Here is a 21,105-nt window from a genome sequence, read left to right on the forward strand (position 1 = left end):
GGGAAGGGAGGAGGTGGAGAGGGGCGAGCACATCCTCTTTGTCACTGAAATCTGTGCGCTCAAACTCTGGATTTCTCTGTGAAGTTTTGTAAAAGTTTGGAGTGAAATGAGAAAGCTTCAAAAAGTGAACAATGGGTGAGCTGGAAACTTCTCTAATCCATTAAAGACCCCCTCCCCCCAACACACACACACAGAGAAATATATGTGAATGCTTTCAGCCTCATTAGGCTAGGCTGGTTTGTGGGTTACTATCCACCCGGCGCCAATGTCCAGCCTGCACTGAAACCCCAGCCTCGCGGACGGTGAAAGTTTTGCAGAAGTTTTCTGAGGACACAGTGCAGTCTGTAGCGCTCTGCTCCTCTTGGCGGGGGCGGGGGGCTCATGCTGAAAGATATGATTTCTCCCTTCACCCACAGAACTGTCTGAGAGGGTGAGGGAGACTCTGGTGTTTTGATTACGTCAGCAGGATTGGTCCATTCATATTTTCAGAGGGAGCTGAGTGAGGGGAGCGGGGCATTAGGACCTGTGGGAAGTCAGTGCAGGGAGAGGCAGGCTGGCTTGGGGAGGGAAGAAGCTGCTAAAGTGGCATTCTGCAGCCCGGGCTCGCCCGTCTCTGGAGTCTGGAGCACATGAACTGGACATCTGAGCCCTGCCCAGCTGCTGGGGGAACACATGTCTGCGCAGCCTTTGTCCCAAGTCAACTTTGTGACAGTAACCGTGAGCCTGCCCAGTCTGGGAGGGCCGTATGAGGCCAGTGACCCTCTGCCGGAAATCTCCCACGTCCTGATCTCGGCTCCCTCTATATTATGGTGCTGATCTCCCTCCTCCAGTCAGATGAAACGATCGCAAAGTTATCTCACAGTCTGCACAAGATGACAAGAAGATTTGGGCGCAATGGTTTGGCAGCAAGGCTGCAGATACTGTATGTTTTTATCAGCGTAACCGATGCCTTTGTTGCATCCCGAGATGGTGAGACTTTATATATATATATATATATATGTTTATACAGGCTCTCAGAAGAATTATAACTTTTGTCTGTTGCCTTTTCTGTGATTTTTATGTGCAGTGTGCAACTCCCCTTGCTACTGCTTTGTGCCTATTTGCTCTTAATTCACTTTACTCTTAGCCATCCAGTGGCCGTTGCAGCATCTGGCTCCTATTTGAATTAATCAAAGTACATTGGTAACAAACTTTTCTCTGCACCAACCACATCAGTGGGACAGTTTACTTGGTATCCCGGGAGATATGTATTGGATCGATGTGATTCGTGCCCTGGTGACTATGAACTAGACTGGCTTTCTGCCTCCTGGTTCACTTCCAGTATCAGATTGTTAGCTGTCGAGGATTTGATTGCCAGATCCAATCATTATTTTGTTCCCCCTGTCTAGTCGGCATCTTTCACAGCGCAGAGCAGTTCTGCTTTGTTACACTTTAGTGCGCTGGGTCGGAAATCTAATGGCCGTTTTAACGTGCTAGGAGTTGGAAATAGTTTAGGTCCAACTATTTTTATTTTACTGTTGGTCCAGTTAACTCTTGCACTAACAGCATTTTACTTGTAGAAGTAACAGAAACTTAAATAAAACTTTGGCTTTGGGACACTTCTGGACACTGCCAGCGCTTGAACACAACATGCTTCACTCAGCCTCTGATTTAGAAATATGAAATACTTGTATCAAACTTTACTTTTGATAGCCCAATGAGATGTCACCATTACATCACACTCGCCCATCTCTTCCTTCAGTGTAGGACCAACACTGATCCACATTTGTATGTGCCAGCCACAAGAGCCCTGCCCCCAGGCAACAGTGTAAAAAGGCAATTTTCCTTCCTGCCAGGGAAGGCTTTTCTTCGTGGCCAGGGTAAGAGAAAAATTCATTCGTGTTTGAGCCCAGTAAAGTAACATGATATTGACTTAAAACATCTTCCAGTATTCCATGAAGTTGCAAACTTGGACAGATGGCTGGTTGCAGCTCAGCAGTGGTTACGGGACAGCAGTCACTTTATATATTCATTGTGAATGATCACATGCCCAGTGTTGGCAGGGATGAGGTGGAGGTCCTCCTTTCTGTTGAATTGAACCAACTTCATCTTTTATCAAAATGCTAAATCGAAACATCATCCTTTCCACAGGCTGGAGAGTCCATAAAATGAATTTGGCGTCTCATTTCAAAGGCTAATTGCTTCTCCAGATCAAGTAACGGCCACAGTCAGCTGATTATTTTTCTCTGCAATGAAATGAACGTTGTTAGGATTTAAAATTTTCTCCACCTTTTTCTCTGAGTAAAATTGTTCAAATAATTCCTCTCTTTAAAGCAGAATTCTGAACTTTGGCAATCTGCAGGGTCTTAAATTGTTTGAACAGATCCCTATGAAGAAGGCTAGAGTTCAGTTATGGGGGGCATGGTGGCACAGTGATTAGCATTGCTGCCTCACAGCAGCAGGGACTCGGGTTCAATTCCTGCCTTTGGGTCACAGTCTGTGCGGAGTCTGCACGTTCTCCCCATGTTTTTATTTGTGAATTGTTATTAGCCTTTCATTCCAATATCAGTGAGGTTAATTTTTAAGAGGCAATGCTACTGCTGTATGCGATGATGAAGCTCCAGTGTGCTGTGTCACCAAATACTACAAATTTATTCCCTTGACTCTGCAGCCAACAAGTTTTCAGTCCCTGTTGCGTCAGTATAGGAGATGCTGGTAAGAAGTTAGGCACTTCCTCAAGGGAGTGGGATAAAGTCAAAGGGCAAGTCACTGGAACTTCTATCAGACACCTTGAATTGGTTACATGATGACGTGATATTAGTCTATGAGGAAGTCACCTGTTGGCTTTCCTGTTTAATAAATGATGTGCTTTGCTAACATAGAGAAGGCAGAAAGAAACATTAAAATTCTTAAGAGAATACATTTCAGAGTTAATATTAACATTAATATCCATTTTTCATTGATTTTTGAGAATTGTTTCTTCATCAGGGAATGATAGCAACATTGCCACGGCACTGGCTTGAGCGAGGTATTGGGGAAATATAGCATCTCAAGATCATTTTATGAATGACCAATATATTGGAGTTGTTGCATGGCACTGACAGAGGAGTGAAGAGTTTAAGGTGGTACAGGGAATGGGGTATTGTTAAATGCAGCCATACTGGAGGTTTCCTCTGTTGTCTGTTTTAGACCAATTGGCAGATCATATCTCATTGCAACTGCTGCACCCAAACTAATTCCTCATTGTACAAATGTGTACCAGCTATTCTTTGTAATTATTATTCCAAATCTAATGTTCTTACTCAACAGAGGGCTAGATAAGGTCAAATGTTTGTGTTTGATAGTGGAATGGTTCTTCATTTACACAGATAAGGCATTTATACCATGTGTAGAAATCATAGCTCCTTTTGAATCCCCAAGCCATTTCTTTTTACACTCAGTCTGTAATCTGTTGTCCTGTTTGGCTCAGATTTGGATTGCTAATTTGGGAATGAGAATTTTGACTTTGTACACTCAGTACCCTGCTCCCTGCCTATAAAATTAAATGTTTTGAGATAAGGTAAATGGGGAGTGTTTGTAGTCTCACAATGGTCTAAGTTACGTCAAGTGCTCAAGAGGTAAGACAGACATTTTGGAATTGATAACTTCCTAATGAGGGGTAGAATAGAGTCTATGGGAGGTGATGGTTCAAATAAAAAGAAATAGATGACTGTGTTGCTATTCTACAATGCATATGAATGTTGCAGTTTTTACAGTGGTTTAAAGTTTATTTATTAGTGCCACAAGTAGGCTCACATTAACACTGCAATGAAGTTAGTGTGAAAATCCCCCAGTCGCTACGCCCCAGCGCCTGTTTGGGTTCACTGAGGGAGAATTTAGCATGGTCAATGCACCTAATTAACACATCTTTCGGACTGTGGGAGGAAACCAGAGTGCCCAGAGAAAATCCACACAGACCTGGAGAGAACATGCAGACTCTTCACAGACAGTGACCTAAGCCAGGAGTTGAACCCGGGTCCCTGGTGCTGTGAGGCAGAAGTGCTAGCCACTGTGCCACCATGCTGGATTTCCCGGTCTCAGTTATGCTGCTGATCTTCCCAACATCTGGGAAAATTCTAGAGTCCTTGTGTATGAGTCGCAAAAACCCAGTCTGCAGGTGCAGCAGGTGATTAAGAAGGCGAATGGGATGCTGGCCTTTATACTGAGGGGGATAGAATATAAAAGCAGGGAGGTCTTGCTGCAACTGTACAGGGCACTGGTGAGGCTGCAGCTGGAGTACTGTGTGCAGTTTTGGTCGCCGCACTTGCGCAAGGATATTTTGGCCTTGGAGGGAGTGCAGAGGAGGTTCACTAGGCTGATACCGGAGATGAGGGGGTTGGACTATGAAGAGAGACTAAATAGACTGGGTCTGTACTCGTTGGAGTTTAGAAGGATGAGGGGGGGATCTTACTGAGACGTATAAGATAATGAAGGGGATGGATAGGGTAGAGGTAGAGAGATTCTTCCCACTCAGAAAGGACAACAGGATGAGAGGGCACTGCCTCAAGATAAGGGGGGGGGGGGGCAGTTTAGAACGAAGTTGAGGAGGAACTTCTTCACTCAAAGGGTGGTGAATCTCTGGAATTCTTTGCCCGTTGAAGTGGTGGAGGCTACCTCACTAAATATTTTTAAGTCACGGGTTAGATGGGTTTTTGGTAGGCAAGGGAATTAAGGGTTATGGGGAGAAAGCGGGCAAGTGGAACTGATCCACTTCAGATCAGTCATGATCTTATTGAATGGCGGGGCAGGCTCGAAGGGCTAGATGGCCTACTCCTGCTCCTATTTCTTATGTTCTTATGACTCACAACAGCACCATGGGAGTGTGATTTCAATATTATAATAAAATGTGCTTCCTCTTCAAGACAGGACAGACACAAGTTGGATTGTGAGACATGTGTTTATCCTGCCTTGAAGAGGGAGAGCGTTTTATTATAATATTTCAGTTAGACTCCCATCTGGCAGTTGTGAGACCTACTGAATGTCACAGATCTTCGGAAGAACAGCAACATAACTGAGATAGGAAAGTCGAGCTGCAGAAGGCAAGTGATTTTTATGGCACTGCTTGTGGTCCATGAAGAGTAAAACCCCAGTCCTTTAAACAAACTTTGTAATTATTATGGTCTCTCCTTACTGCTACAATCAGTGACACTCCTTCACTTCTTCCCCCTGCCCCCTTCCCTGTCAAAATCCTGGGTCACTACATTGTTTTGCCCTATAAGCTGCCATCCCGCCTGTCTCCTCTCCAACACTCAACCTGTCAGCCATCCCAACCATTCGCTCAATATTCATGCTGTTCCTCTGATCTCTGATTTTCTCCCACGCTCCAAAGATTTATGGGTTAGACTGATTGGCTATGCTAAATTGACCCCTGGAGACAGGGGGATTAGCAGCTTAAATGTATAGGATTATGGGGATAGGGCCTGGGTGGGATTGTTGTTGGTGCAGACTTGATGGGCCAATTGGTCTCTTTCTACACTGTAGGGATTCTATGACAGTATCTGATCTTCTGCATTCAATCTCTGTCATCTGCTAGCCCAACCCTGCACTCCTCCTAACATTAGCCTACATCTCTGACCAACCCTGCGATCTTCTGCATCTTTCCTCATCCCTGTGCATGCGTATGCACAAACATACAGTCATATACACATACAGGCACACAGTCCAACTCTCCAGCTCGAACACAAATTCTAGGCTGACATTCCACTGCAGTACTGGAAAAGTGCTGCATTAGCAGTGGTGCCTTTGTGCAGATGAGAGGTTAAGCTAAAGTTTTGCCTTCCCTTTTGAAAATGATGTAAAAGATTGTAGGACACTACTTCAGTTATTTCTGTTGTCCAGCCTACTATTTTTCAGTCATGTCTAAATGTTATCAGAAAATTCTGGAAGTACTCAACAGGTCTGCAGCATCTGTGGAGAGAGAAACTGAGTTAATGGTTAGAATTTTCTCGTGATTATACCAGCAGTATCTCTGGTCCTGTGATGGTGCACCTCTGCGGAGGGTCCCCCAGTGGCATGGGGTGGAGTCAATGGGATAGCCGTGGGACCAGGAGATCCTAGTCCAGTGAATGGCCTCCCGCTGTGGGAAACACTCCATGGGGAGGCCAGAGAATTCCCTCCAATGTTTCAGGTCTCTGCATAGTGTTAACTCTGTTTCTCTCTCCACACTGCTGTCAGACTACTTCTATTGCATTATTTTTGTTTTTATTTTATATTTTCAGCATTTCAATTTTGTTAACAGATCATCTGGAGCTTTTGCTTTAAGCATTAAAACAGGGACTGCTTTGTGTACTTCAGTACACTTTGAACGTACTTAATTGTTCGTAAGGCACTTTTGGATGCCCTGAGATCATAAAGTGTGCTATATAAATGCAAGTCTTTTTTAATGTTACTTGTAAGCACGCTGTTGCTATGCTGCAGTGTTAAACTAAAGTGGTGTGATTGCCTTTCTTTGGAATGATGGTGATTAGAAGAATGGTGAATGCTCCACTCTCAAAACAGGTTGGTATCCAACTTCAAGTTAAAATGGTAATTATTGTGCTACTGCATTGTAAATGCAACTCTATTTACTTACAAGTGGAACTTGCTACTACTTGGAGTGGTTGAGGCAAATGGGTTCATATTGAATGCATCTATCTAAATATCAAGAAGGATATGTTGACAGGGTGAAATGAAGGTTCCTCCCTATCCTAACTTTCACTATTTTCTCTCTTGTGTCGTCTCAGAACTCACCTTGTCATGAGATTCACCTCTTGCTGTCTTGATCTTATTGTCACTGAATGCTGACCACCTCCTCTTCCAGCTCTCACACACTGGTATCTCTAATGTTCTCCAAGGACCTGTCATACTTTTTTTCATCTACATGCTGCACCTTGAAACCTGACACCACTGTTAATGCCTGTTTCCATATATATGCTAACAACAATTAGCTTCAACAACTAGGTTAAATGTGTGGGGTTATGAGAATTGGTCAGGGGAGAGGGCCTGGTTAGATAATATGTCAGACAGTCAATGCAGACTTGATTGGCTGAATGCTCTGCTTCTGTAATGTCGGAATTTTATGATATTACAATCCACCATTCGCAAAGGTTACATTCTTGACAAAGTTTGCAAATGATGAACCAATTAGATAGGTTCCAAACATCCAAAAATTTGCTATGTATAGAGATTAATAAAAACATATGCCAATGTCTTTGGTTTTAGGACTAGAGGGCACAGATAAGAGGGGGGGTGCAGTTTAGAATGGAGTTGAGGAGGAACTTCTTCACTCAAAGGGTGGTGAATCTCTGGAATTCTCTGCCCGTTGAAGTGGTGGAGGCTACCTCGCTAAATATATTTAAGTCACGGGTAGATAGGCTTTTGATAGACAGGGGAATTAAGGGTTATGGGGAGAGCGCGGGAAAGTGGAACTGATCCACTTCAGATCAGCCATGATCTTATTGAATGGCGGGACAGGCTCGAAGGGCTAGATGGCTTACTCCTGCTCCTATTTCGTATGTTCTTATGTCCCCACCACCCACTCCATTCCCTCAGCACAAACTCCATTCCTCTTCCTGACAACTGTCTGACGCTGAATCAGAAAATTCTGGAAAATCTCAGCAGGTCTAACAGCGTCTGTGGAAAGAGTACAGGGCTAATGTTCAGAGCTGACAAAGTGGCATCCAGGCTCAAAACGTTGGCTCTTGATTCTCTCTCCACAGATGCTGTCAGACCTGCTGAGATTTTCCAGCATTTTCCGTTTTTGTTTCAGGTTCCAGCATCCACAGTAACTTGCGGCTGAATCAGACTGTTTTAATCTTGCTGTCATATCTGCCAGGTTGATGTACTTCTGACCACATTTCCAGGCCACCATTTATTTATAACATTGCCCAATTCTGCCCCTTCCTCAGGTCTTCTAAGACTAAAACCCTTAGCCATGCCCTTTCCCTCTTGATTCTTCTCACTGAATCTTGATGCTGCTCACTAAAGAATCCCATCTTTCTTTTCAAGTCCTTTTTGGTCTCCATCAGTTTGACAATTTTCCAGGATATCTCCACCTCCCTAATTCTGGCCTCTTGTGACTTTGATTGTAATCACTCTCATTGACATCTGCTTGGGTTGTAAACTTTGGAATTTCCTTCCTAAAGCTCTCCATGTCTCTATCCACCTTTAAAACACTCCTTATAAACCGATTTCTTTGACCAAGCCTCGGGCACATGTCCTAATAATGCCTGATATGATTTTTGGTATTGTATTTTGTTTTTCATTGAAAAGAGCGGATATAGTTTGGCACAGGGCAAGAGGTTAGCACTTATGCCTCACAACGTCAGGGACCTGGGTTCAATTCTGGCCTTGTGTGAGACTGTCTGTGTGGAGTTTGCATTTCCTCTTTGTATCTGTGTGGGTTTCCTCTGGGAGATCTGGTTTCCCCCACAGTCCAAAGATGTGTAGGTTAGGTGGATTGGCCATGACAAATTGCCCCTTAGATGTGTAGAGAAGGGGGAATTAGCAGGTTAAATGTGTGGGGTTACGAGAATTGGTCAGGGGAGAGGGCCTGGTTAGATAATATGTCAGAGAGTCAATGCAGACTTGGTGGGCTGAATGGTCTGCTTCTATAATGTAGGGATTTTATGATATTACAATCCACCATTCGCAAAGGTTGCATTCTTGACAAAGCTTGCAAATGGTGAACACATTTTGTTATGGGAACCAATTAGATAGGTTCCAAACATCCAAAAATTTGCTATGTATAGAGATTAATAAAAACATATGCCAAAATTCTACTGCCCTCCACCATGGGAATCAGAGTGGGCAAGAGGTGGACAATGGAAAGGTCCATTGACCTCAGGCAGGATTTTATGATTTCGGGATGAGCAAGACTGTAAAACCCTGCCCATTGTTTTTAATAAATATAAAGCTGCCTACCTGTTTAACTAAACAAGAAATACATATTAGTCACAATTACCCTGACAAAACTCATCATCAGAATATGATAGATTTGGAAATAAAGTTGATGGAAGAATGAGGTGGCTGATGGTTGTGACAGTTGATAAAAAAATACTGCTTCATCTTTTGATTTCCAATCTTGTAAAATTCTCAATAAGGAGCAATAGCAATATCAACCACAAGACAATGTTTCTGTCATAGCCAGTTACCTATTTTCTCAATTCTTCAGCTGATTTTGGAATTTGCCGCCTTAGGTGTAACTCGCACCTTCTTAGGCCCTTCTTCTTCGTCTTCTTTACATCCACTGGATTTCCTCAGTTCTACCGGTTCTACCGTACAGAGTTCCACTTGATGAGACTGAAACAACTCCACTACTTCATCCGTGGCCAGGTCTTCAAATCCCTCCCCTCCGACTTGTTTTGCCAACTCAACAATCATGGTTTACTGCAGCATCTACATTGGGGAACCCTGTGAAATTATTCACAGCCTCAGGCCAAACTTTTTCCCAGTAGAAGTTTATGGTTGATTCTCTAACCTCATCCCATGTGTCCTTAATTATCCCTATTGCTATAAAGATATTGAATTCCTTCCAGGATTCATGGACAGTGGTTGAAGAGTTTGTCTGGTGAGAATATGACTGAAACTTTGATGGTGCAGTAAGCTTTGCAATGACCTCCCCCCCACCTTCCCAGTCCATTGGCTGAATGAGTGAACCGTATTTGGGTTTATCATCTATCTGTAGATACAAATGAAATGTTAACAACTATGAATGTCCACATGCAAGTACTCCAGTAAACAATATGGAAGATGATGTATATGCAGCGTGGTGCTTCTAGTACAGGAAGTACATTATGGATGTCTGTATCATATTTTTAAAATATTATGGCAATTTCTTTATTACACTTTCTTTAACCTTTTTTATCTGCAGTTCTCTGAAAACTGCAGACAAACAAACATTGCACCAACAATTGGCAAAATGGTTTACATATTTTCTGAGTAGATGAAAATGGAGGGACTTTATTGTGTCTTTAATTGGTTGTTAGTGTGGCTATTCATATACCCAGGATTGTTCAGTAAATGCTTCCCAATCACAAAATCGCATCTAACTGTGGACGTTTTTTCATAGCAGGGACGAATTCTCTGCAAACAAAAGGAATATGTTCAAGCTTTGTACCTTTTCTGATTTACCTGGGAGCTTGGGCAGCCTATTGTTCCTCCATGACAATGTCTCAGCCTTTCAGATTCAACTTGCCAGACCCTTTCTCGTGTTGTAAAAATCATTGTAATTGTTTGAAATTTGGTACTCTTGCTTTTATCCTGATGAGTCCAAGACAAAAAGTTTCAATGGTATGACTTTCTGTTTAGCAGTATTCAAGTTTGGCGACTGAATATTCTGTTTTATAATGCTCCAGTGATGCACTTTGGGACATTTTATGATGTTCAAGGTGCCATATGAATTAGACAACAACTATGAAATCAGGAACACCCAACATTGTTATAGCTGCTGAACACAGCTGAAGGAAGGTTACCAATGTTTCTGTTGAGAAAGTGGTGGGGGAGGGGGACATATTTCCTAATTGCTCAACAGGCTGAAAGAACAATAGAGAAGATATAAGGGATATTTTTAGCTTCAACGATGGATGTTAGTTTGGCTTCCTCATCCTGTTTTCCTTGTAATACCTTTCAGATAATGCAATATGTAATCAGCATTCGCTGTTTAACCATAAATATTGTACAATGAAAGAATGAATCAGACAAAACTGTGGAGAATTATATTACAATAGGTTACAATTGTGAGCAATTACAGTTTAACAAAATGCAAGTTTCAAAATGGTGATATTATGACATACGAGATCCTGAGAGGTCATGAGGAGATAGATGTTGAAAGTATGTTTTCCCTTCAGGGAGAGATTAGAACTAGGGGACACTGTTAAAAACTAAGAGGCCTGCCATTTCCAACTGAGAAGAGGAGAATTCTTTTAATCTCAGAGGATTGTTAGTCTTTGGAATGCTTCCTCAGGTTCAATTAAAATACTTAAGTTGGAGATGAATAGACTCTTGACTAACAAGGGAATCAAAGAATATAGGGAGTAGGTGAGAACGTGAAGTTGAGGCCATGATCAAATCTACCATCATTATGTCAAATGGCGGACCAACTTGAGGGGTCAAATGGTTGACTCTTGTTCCTAATTCCTGTATGTTTGTAAAATGCAGCTGAAATACTGAGAATACAATGTTTTAAATAAATAATTGAACTTTTTAAGCACTTTTTATGTAGATGAAGTCTGTACAACATATTTAAGGCAGCTAATTAGTCTTACACCAGAAAAGAAAATGTTGGAAAATCTCAGCAGGTCTGGCAGCATCTGTAAGGAGAGAAAAGAGCTGATGTTTTGAGTCCAGATGACCAGCTTTGACAAAGGGACTCAAAACATCAGCTCTTTCAGATTCCAGCATCCGCAGTAATTTGCTTTTATTGATTAGTCTTCCATATTTTGTTGCACAATATCATAACCCAAAATTTGGGAAGGTGGTGACATGGTGGTATTGTCACTGAACTAGAAATCCAGAGACCTGAGACCTGAGGGGCAACACGGTGGCATAGTGGTTAGCACTGCTGCTTCACAGCTCCAGGGCCCTAGGTTCGATTCTCGGCTCAGGTCACTGTCTGTGTGGAGTTTGCACATTCTCCTCGTGTCAGCATGGGTTTCCTCTGGGTACTCCGGTTTCCTCCCACGGTCCAAAGATGTGCCGGTTAGGTTGATTGGCCATGCTAAGAAATTGCCCCTTAGTGTCCAGGGTAGCGTAGGTTAGAGGGATTAGTCGGTATAATATGTAGGGATATGGGGGTAGGGTCTGGGTGGGATTGAGTTCGGTGCAGGCTTGATGGGCTGAAGGGCCTCTTCCTGCACTGTAGGGTCCTATGATCTATGATCAAATCCCACTTCAACAGATGGTGGAATTTGAATCCAGTAAAATCTGGAATTGAAAGACCTTGAAGCAACTGTCAATTGTTGTAAAAATCCATCTGGCTCACTAATATCCTTTAGGGATGGAAATCTGCCATTCTTACCTAGTCTGGCCTACATGACACAAGATCCACAACGTTGTTGAAAAATGGCCTAGGCAATCCACTCACTCCAAGGGCAATGGACAATAAATGCTGGCTGTGCCAGTGACGCTCACAACCCATGAAGGGAAAAAACAAACTGGCTCAGAGTACTAAGAGACAAGCAATTTTAACAGCATTCCCATTTGTTTATATACACTTTTTAAAATTCATTCATGGGACGTGGACATCACTAGCTGGCCAGCATTTATTGCCCATCCCTGCTTACCTTACAATGCTGTGGCTCTGGAGTCAATTGTAGGCCAGACCAGGTAAGGATGGCAGATTTCCTTCCCTAAAGGACATTTGTGAACCAGATGGGTTTTTCTGACAATCGACAATGGTTTCATGGTCATCAGAATTCAGATCCAGATTTTCTTTTATTGAATTCAAATTCTGCCATCTGCTGTGGCAGGATTCGAACACCAGGCCCCAGACATTAGCTGAGTTTCTGGATTAATAGTCGAGAGATAATATCACTGAGCCTTCATCTCTCAATGACAGAGGAATACATTGTAGTTCAGAATAATTATTTCAATATTCCATTGTTGTAGTAAGAAGAAAAGTATGCTTTATTACAAAGGATGAATTAGATAGAAATTTAAAAAGCAGAATAGACATGGCATGTTACTTCCTTGGAGTGGCAATCTGTGGTAGATTGCCACCCTATATACCCTCAGTTGAATTCCAAAGCGCATGTCTTGCTTGATCTTTCTGACTCAGGCGTCTGGACATGGAGGCTGGAGGGGAGGGGAGGAGTGCATCGGGTTACTCATGATTAGTCAGGTCAAGTTTTAGGGAGGAGTGGGGGCAGGGGCAGAATGTCCGATATGGGGCTTGGTCTGGGTGTTTAAAATACTTACATTAGTTACTCTGAAATGAGAAGTTTCATTTCAAAGTAACTGAGTATAAAACCATCTGAATTTAGCAGTTTATTTCCAGATGATTCCCAGCCCAGTGCAATTATCCAGGGGAAGTTAGCCCTTCTGGATAATTGCCATGTAAAACCTTATGTGAGAACCACCGAGAAGGATTCCCCAATGCATTGTTAGGGTGCCCTCCCAAATCCGACACTGGGGAGGCAAGAAGTTATAGCTCAGTCATGAAGCAATGAAATTTACATGAATGCAGTAGAGATATTGCTCAAATAGATCTCTATAAATGTCTACATCAAAGCAGCATTCAACCATCATTGGTAGTGAATAAGAGTAATATATGAAGTAGTTATAGGATGGGATTTTCTGGGCCCTCCCACAAATGGGTTGATGTGGTCCCACTGAAGTCAATGGGGGATTTGAATGGATTGCCAAATCTGCCGAGAAACCTGCCTTGGCGAGGCAAGAAAGTCCCAGCATTAATCTTTTTGGCTTTGAAAGCAGAGCTAATCCTTTTACATTTGTCTTTAAGATTATAATATGCTTATGAGCATTCTTGTTAATCTTGTTTCATTGTGAGATAGAATGTTTTACATAAATCAGTTTTTCTTGCCTCTAATTCCACTTAAGCTGTCCATCCGAGGAGTCTTCTCGTAACTTAGATCCTCATAGCTTATGTTCAAAGCTTTTGGATCAACTCCAGATGTGCTGGATGTTAAACTTAAAATACCAAAGCTGGCAAGCATGTTGTGCATGGTCTAATCACTTTTTGGAATAATAAATCATCAATATTAGAACCCACTTTAAGATACTGGAATAAATTATTTTCTTTCTAGCTCTTTCTGATATAGCTTTCTATACTCTATCTATGTCACATGGGCTTTGCCCAAAGGCAGATCCTTGTCTTATTGTCTGCTGATGCTTCATCCAGACTTGTTTCCCTGCACTTTTCATCAGTGGTTGTTTGTCATTGTCTTCAAGGATAGGACAGGGAGGCCAGGTCCAAAGGCTACCTCAGCCGAATGGGAATCAAACCCATGCCCATGTTGTTAATGTTATTCTGAACCACATGCTAGCCACCTAGCCAACTGAGATAACTGGCCCCATGCTTCTTGTGTATTGTTCTTAATGGCTGAATATTCTCAATCAATCCACCAGTTACAATTGGTCTTGGAATTTGCAAATGATTAAGTATTACAAGAAAATGAACCCCAAATCTTTGAATATTTTGACGAATGCTGAAAATACTTAGCATTTTACATTATCTTTGATTAAGATTTCTTGGAAACCTTTACCTAATTTTTCAACAAAATGAAGTACATATTATTGGCGATTCTTGAAATAATGTCGCACAATATCACATTTCCATTGAAGTAAAATTCTAAAAAAAAGTTTTTGACAAGCCTTTTTTGGTTAACTGTGCTACAATATGTTTGTTTTTCTTTTGTCTGTTTTCTCCCCGTTTCCTCCCTTACTCATTCCTGGGTTGCAGTTCCAAAGGCATATAGGGTGCTGTGTTGTGGGTGCTATCCAGTATTTCATCCAAGTGGGCACTCTTCATGACTACGTGCAAGGAATTTGGGCTCGAACTTGACAAACATTTGACAGTGAAACAAGTCAGCATATAACAAGTTAGAAACATTTTTTTAAGTATAAAACTAGACATAACTAGGCAGTAATTTACAGGCTCAGACAGGGTTTACTTCCAGTTTTAACTATGAATGGCAGAGCATGCTAAGACTCATCACCTGGTCTTCTCTTGGTGTAGGTTTGTCTTTCATGTTGTGATGAGGAGGTCCTTTGTGATGGCTTCCGTCTCCACTCTGACAAGGTTTTTGACTCACTCAGCAAGTTCAGAAATCAGTGCACACAATCTTTTCTAGCCTGGTGAATGGACTTCACATTGAATGATCAGTCCTATATTTGACTTCCCATGTGCATGACCAATCTGTGATTGGTTCTTTAAGTGCTTGATTGGATTGTAGTGGGCTCCGCCACTTTGCATCTGAATTTGTGCAGAGCCTGTCCAGACAGAGCCCCTCAGTGACTTTCTATACATACACTTTGATCACAGTACCCCATTGTTTCAATTCCAGCCATTTAGAACCAGCCATCAGGCTTCAGTACTGATACAACAATGTGTCCCTAGTCATATATGCACTTCAAGTCAGGAGCTCATTAATTGGACACAGATTTACTGAAATGTTACATACAAGTCAGATTGGAAACATTTATGCAAAACTGAAAAAAAATGCTTAAACAAAAAAGAATTCCTTCACTATATATATCTAGATCATGCCCAAAAACTATTTTACTGTGAGGGCATCATAGTTGAACCTAACCCTATCCCCCATCAAATATCCACACATGTAGTTCCAACAGAGACTAGTCAGTGGTAGTTAACAGAGGGAAACCTGATAGATCTTCTCCACTCTAGCCCAGGCTCACTAAAATCAATTGCAACGCGAATTGGTCATTCTGATTGAGATTTTTGAACTCTGTCTTACACAGGGATCAACCCTGTAATCTTCCAGGCACAGAATTTCTGCATGATTTCTAATCTGGGCGGACTTAATTCAATTTTAAGAATCTGTGTCTTTGCACTAATTCAACACTTCCTCTGCCTGAAATAGTCCTGGCCCACTATAGTAGCCATTCCCCCAGCTCAGGAAGGTGAGTTTCTACTAGTTGTACTTGTTTTTGGTCGTGGTAGTGATAGTGGTGGTGGGGGTGGGGCTGGGGATGGGTGGGCGAGGAATTTCAGAGTTTATGTCCATATTCTCAGGTGCACAAGCACCCATGATCACATGAATCCAGCATTAGTTACATGACCAACAATCAATTGAAGTCAGTTGAAAATTGGGTCTGTTCTGCTGCAATATAAATCATGCATTGGTTTAAGAAGTATTTTCCTTAACTTTTATACCACCTCACCCTACTGCCCTGAGGCCCCTTGACCCTATTCTGCTTTGAAATTGATTTTTCTTTTCAATGTGCTGCTTCACTAAACTTGGAAGGCTTTACATTTGGCTTTTTGTGAATGGGTTTGAATGGAAACTTGAGAATGCAACTTCATCTTGGAGAAACTAGCTGTAACCAACACATTTTTGGCCTGATGATTCACGCCCAGCAAAAACTCCAGGCCCTGGTTTTTATGACTTGGGACTAAGAACCTTAGCCAATGGGGCCATTAAGCAGCTCCAATTTTAAAACGTTATTCAGCGACTTTTTAATCTAAGTAATGGTTTATTTTAGTGAGTTCACAAACCCTCAAAATTCCCTTTCAGATCATATGCAGCTGACACAGATTTAAATCTACAACAGTCTCCAATTTAGACACAAAAATGTTTTCAGGTTTTACTTTGAGCACAATCTAAGGCAGGAAATTAAATGCAAGGATGTATGCTGAAAATACTTGTCTTTTTCTGATCCCTTGTGTGGCAGTTTGGCTCTGTTGATAATGCTGTGATCCAAGTCAGAAGATTGTGGGTTGAAGTTTCACTCCAGACCTTGAACATGTAGGATGAATCCGTAGCACCATTTGTAGAAGAGCAAGGAGGTTTCCTAGTGTAAAAACAGAAAACATTGGAACTATTCAGCAGGTCTGACAGTATATACGGAGAGAGAAATAGAGTTAATGAATAGGATTGTCTGCGCAACCCTTTGTGTGTTTTGTGGGGGCGACCCACCAATGCCTGGTGTCAAGATCATCTGATCCCTCTGTTGTCAACATGATTTCCTGTTTTATATACCGCTCACCACTGGGAAATCTCGTGTTGGGAGTACGCTGTCAGCAGGAATGGAAGATTTCCCCACCCCAGCATGAACAGGCCGAAAATTCTGGCCAGCATTTCTGGTTGGTGACATTTAAGATTTCCAGTATCCACAGTATTTTGCTTTTCTGTTCTCCTGGTGAATTGGCCAACATTCTTCAGCGAATTTCAGTGGCAAAGGCAGATTAACTGATCCTTCATCTCACTTGCTGTTTGTGTGGTCCTACTATGTGCACATTGACTGCCACATTTCTTCACAGAATTGCAGTGGTCATATTCAGCATTGTAATCCATTGGATGTGGCGGGAGGGGGGGGTGGGGGGGGGGGGGGGGAGGAATGCAACAGTCCCAAAAAATCTCTAAGGTCCGAGCGAGCGTGAAAAGGGGAGAGAATCATGCTGAATCTTTGGGCAAGCTTCCAGTCACAATCGTGCGGCACTTGGTTAAAAGAAAGCCCAGATGTGATTCCTGCCAGTAGGGGGAAGGGTGGAGCCAAAGCTCACTTGTGAAGCTGGTTGCTGAGCTCTAGGGCTGCCATTGCCTCCGCACCTCCACAGACATCGGGAGTCTCCACCAATTGCTGCTCACCCCCAGCTGATTGACACTCCTGCAGTGTTCTACCCACTTTCCCTGATCACCACACCACCACCACCCCCCCAATCACCACCCTGACCATCACTGCCCACTCCATTTAATTGCTGCCCTGGACACCGCTATGCATGTCATTAACATTTAAATAAGCTTTGTTGCCAGAATAGTGCCAGCAAGAGGACTGGGAAGATGGCTTTCGACGCAAGACTGGATCGTGCCTGGCGCAGAAGCCATGCATGCTATCTTTCCGGCTCGCTTTTAGTCTTGAGCAGCATGTTACATGATGCAAGTATTTTCTTTCTCTTTTCTATATACTTGCATTTATAATGCACCTTACAGTGTTGAGATGTCTGAGACCACAGTGAAGAGTATGATGGTAAAAAAACAGGCTAGCTGTGCAGGATTATGGCTGGAATTTACACTTCTGAATTCCAGCCCCTTTTCCCAATCCAATCTTGTTAGTTTTATGAACCATATATACACATTTCTGTTCCTGGTAAACATCTGCCCTAAACAAAATAAATCGTCTTATCTGTTCCAGTGTCTTAAACAGCCGCTTCTTGTAGTGGGCTCCCAATTTGACAATCATTTATTGATCCAGGCTTACTGAGGGGAATGGTTAAAGATAAGAAAATGGAGCCGGTGTCTAAACATTTTAAAACCGCATATTTCTATTCTGTAACAAGATAAAGCCTTGACATACCAGGAGTCCTTTCAATACTGGGAAGCTCAGACAGTCTGGCTTTTTCAAGATAATTTAAATAGCCGTCTGCCTAATTTAACCTGACAAGGAGTGCTCAAATCACTGGGGGTAACAAATTTTTTTTTTGGTTGGGGTGGGGGAAGGAATGAAAAGAACTTTTGTTAAACAAGGATTTTGTTAAATAAATAATCTTCCCCATGTCCTAACCATGAAGTGCTATCTGTCATACATTGAAAAAAAACTTCCAAAGAATCTTACATGAATTCAAAGCCTGATAAATTAATTTTATTCAAATAACTTTAACCAGAGATTAGTGTTGAAAACGTGCTAGCTTGTTAATTAGTAGAGCCAGCAATAAATGTTAACCCAATGGCACAATTCTAAGTGATAAAAATCACTGCCAATAATGTATATACAATTAAATTGATGCAAACTGAAATACTGTTTCCTTAACTATTAATCAAATTTTTCAGTTAAGCATTGCAAACAAGTTTAGATTTAAAATCATTGAAACGCTTGGCTGTAATTTTTACTGAAAAAATTGGGAAACAAATTCCTACTATCCAAGTGTCATAATTAGCCACAAATCTTGTTAACAATGAAAATGTCCGCAGCCTCTCATCTGGAGGTTTGGAAAGATACTCTTTCGAAATGTATTAACAATTTGAATGTCAGTAACATGAAGAGAATGTAACAATTACTGAATACCCCAGATTGAGATAATGTAAGAATATGTTTTATTGTAATTGTATAGGGCGTTGGTGAGGCCACACCTGGAGTATTGTGTGCAGTTTTGGTGTCCTTATCTGAGGGAGGATGTCTTTGCTGTAGAGGGAGTGTGACAAAGGTTTACCAGGTTGATTCCTGGGATGGCAGGTCTGTCATATGAGGAGAGACTAAGTCAATTAAGATTACGTTCACTGGCGTTTAGAAGAGTGAGAGGGGATCTCATAGAAACTTGTAAACTTCTAACAGGGTTAGACAGGGGTAAATCCAGAAAGAATGGTTCCAGTGGTGGGGGAGTCCAGAACTAGTGGTCACAGTTTGAGGATAAGGGGCAAACCTTTTAGAACTGAGGTGAGAAGAAATTTATTCATCCAGAGAGTGGATGTGTGGAATTCACTACCACAGAAAGTAGTTGTGGACAAAACATTGTGTAGTTTCAAGAAGAAATTAGATATAGCTCTTGGGGCTAACGGGATCAAGGAATATGAGAGGAAGGGATGGATATCAGGGTATTGAATTTGATGATCAGCCAAGATCAAAATGAATGGCAGAGTGGGCTCAAAGGGCTGAATGGCCTACTCCTGCTTCTAGTTTCTATGTCTCTGCTTTGGTTGAACCTGACATAAGTGGTTTGAGATATAACTAGTATAAATGGAGAAAGTATTTTGCTTATACTTGCAGCATCCATTAGGAATTAATTAAACAAGGAGGCTAAACAGATGGATTTAATGATGCACGTATTCCTTTGTGAATTAGCAGCTCAGCTGCCATTATTGAGGTGTGCTAATTATATGTTGTGATATGTGTTTTTAGACTCTTTATCCCAACAAATTATTGAAGAAAACCTATTAATTTTCATGCATATGGGAAATGTGCGGGGGAAGTTTTTCACGCAGAGAGTGGTGGGTGCCTGGAATGCGCTACCAGAGGATGTGGTGGAAGCAGGCACATTAGCAACAGTTAAGAGGCATCTGGATGAGTACATGAATAGAACATAGAACATTACAGCGCAGAACAGGCCCTTCGGCCCACGATGTTGCGCCGACCAGTTAAAAAGCAATGACCCTCTAACCTAAACCAAACCCTTTCCATCCATAAACCTATCCACAGATCTCTTAAACGCCCCCAAACTAGGCGCATTTACAACTGCAGCAGGCAGGGCATTCCAATCCCTCACCACCCTCTGGGTAAAGAACCTACCCCGACATCCGTCCTATAACTACCACCCCTTAATTTAAAGCTATGCCCCCTCGTGCTAGCTTTCTCCATCTGAGGAAAAAGGCTATCACTGTCCACCCTATCTAAACCTCTAATCATCTTATATGTTTCAATAAGGTCCCCTCTTAGCTGCCTTCTTTCTAACGAAAACAACCTCAAATCCCTCAGTCTCTCCTCATAGGACCTCCCCTCCATACCAGGCAACATCCTGGTAAACCTCCTCTGCACCCTCTCCAAAGCCTCCACATCCTTCCTATAATGTGGGGACCAGAACTGCACTCCAAGTGCGGCCGCACCAGAGTCTTGTACAGTTGCAACATGACGCTGCGGCTCCTAAATTCAATCCCACTACCAATAAACGCCAAGACACCGTATGCCTTCCTAACAACCCTATCTACTTGATTCCCAACTTTCAGGGATCTATGTACACATACACCTAGATCCCTCTGTTCATCCACACTATTCAGAGTCCTAACGTTAGCCCTATACTCTACACATCTGTTATTCCTGCCAAAGTGAATTACCTCACACTTTTCCACATTAAACTCCATCCACCACCTCTCGGCCCAGCTCTGCAACTTGTCCAAGTCCCCCTGTAAACTAAGACACCCTTCCTCACTATCTACCACACCTCTGACTTTGGTGTCATCAGCAAATTTACTAATCCACCCAACTATACCCTCATCCAGATCATTTATAAAAATTACAAACAGCAGTGGCCCCAAAACAGATCCCTGAGGCACACCACTCGTAACTGAACTCCATGACGAATACTTACCATCAACCGTCACCCTCTGTCTCCTATCCGCCAGCCAATTCCTGATCCAATTACCTAAATCACCCTCAATCCCATACATCTGCATTTTCTGCAGAAGCCTTCCATGGTGAACCTTATCAAACGCCTTACTAAAGTCCATATATACCACGTCAACTGCCTTACCCCCATCCACCTCTTTGGTCACTTTCTCAAAAAACTCAATAAGGTTAGTAAGGCACGACCTACCCTCCACAAAACCATGCTGACTATCTCCAATCAATTCATTACTCTCCAAATAACTATAAATCCTATCCCTAATAATTTTTTCTAAAACCTTACCCACAACAGAAGTAAGACTCACCGGTCTATAATTCCCGGGGAAGTCTCTGTTCCCCTTCTTAAACAATGGGACA

General features: G+C 42.2%; 1 protein-coding gene across 3 annotated transcripts in view; it reads left to right on the plus strand.

The window, feature by feature from the left end:
* The first annotated feature begins 580 nt into the window (after window positions 1–580).
* Window positions 581–21,105, plus strand: part of adam12b (ADAM metallopeptidase domain 12b) — a 337,966-nt gene continuing 317,441 nt past the window's right edge. For 2 of the 3 annotated variants that reach the window (XM_080205642.1, XM_080205643.1), the window contains exon 1: window positions 581–969. In XM_080205642.1, coding sequence (XP_080061768.1) covers window positions 807–969 — 163 coding nt within the window. In that variant the 5' untranslated portion in view covers window positions 581–806. The remainder of the gene's footprint in view (window positions 970–21,105) is intronic. The other variant, XM_080205644.1, reaches the window with a different exon arrangement.

The sequence above is a fragment of the Carcharhinus amblyrhynchos genome, chromosome 17 (genome assembly GCF_965287045.1).
Source record: "Carcharhinus amblyrhynchos chromosome 17, sCarAmb.v2.hapA, whole genome shotgun sequence".
Classification (NCBI taxonomy): Eukaryota; Metazoa; Chordata; class Chondrichthyes; order Carcharhiniformes; family Carcharhinidae; genus Carcharhinus; species Carcharhinus amblyrhynchos.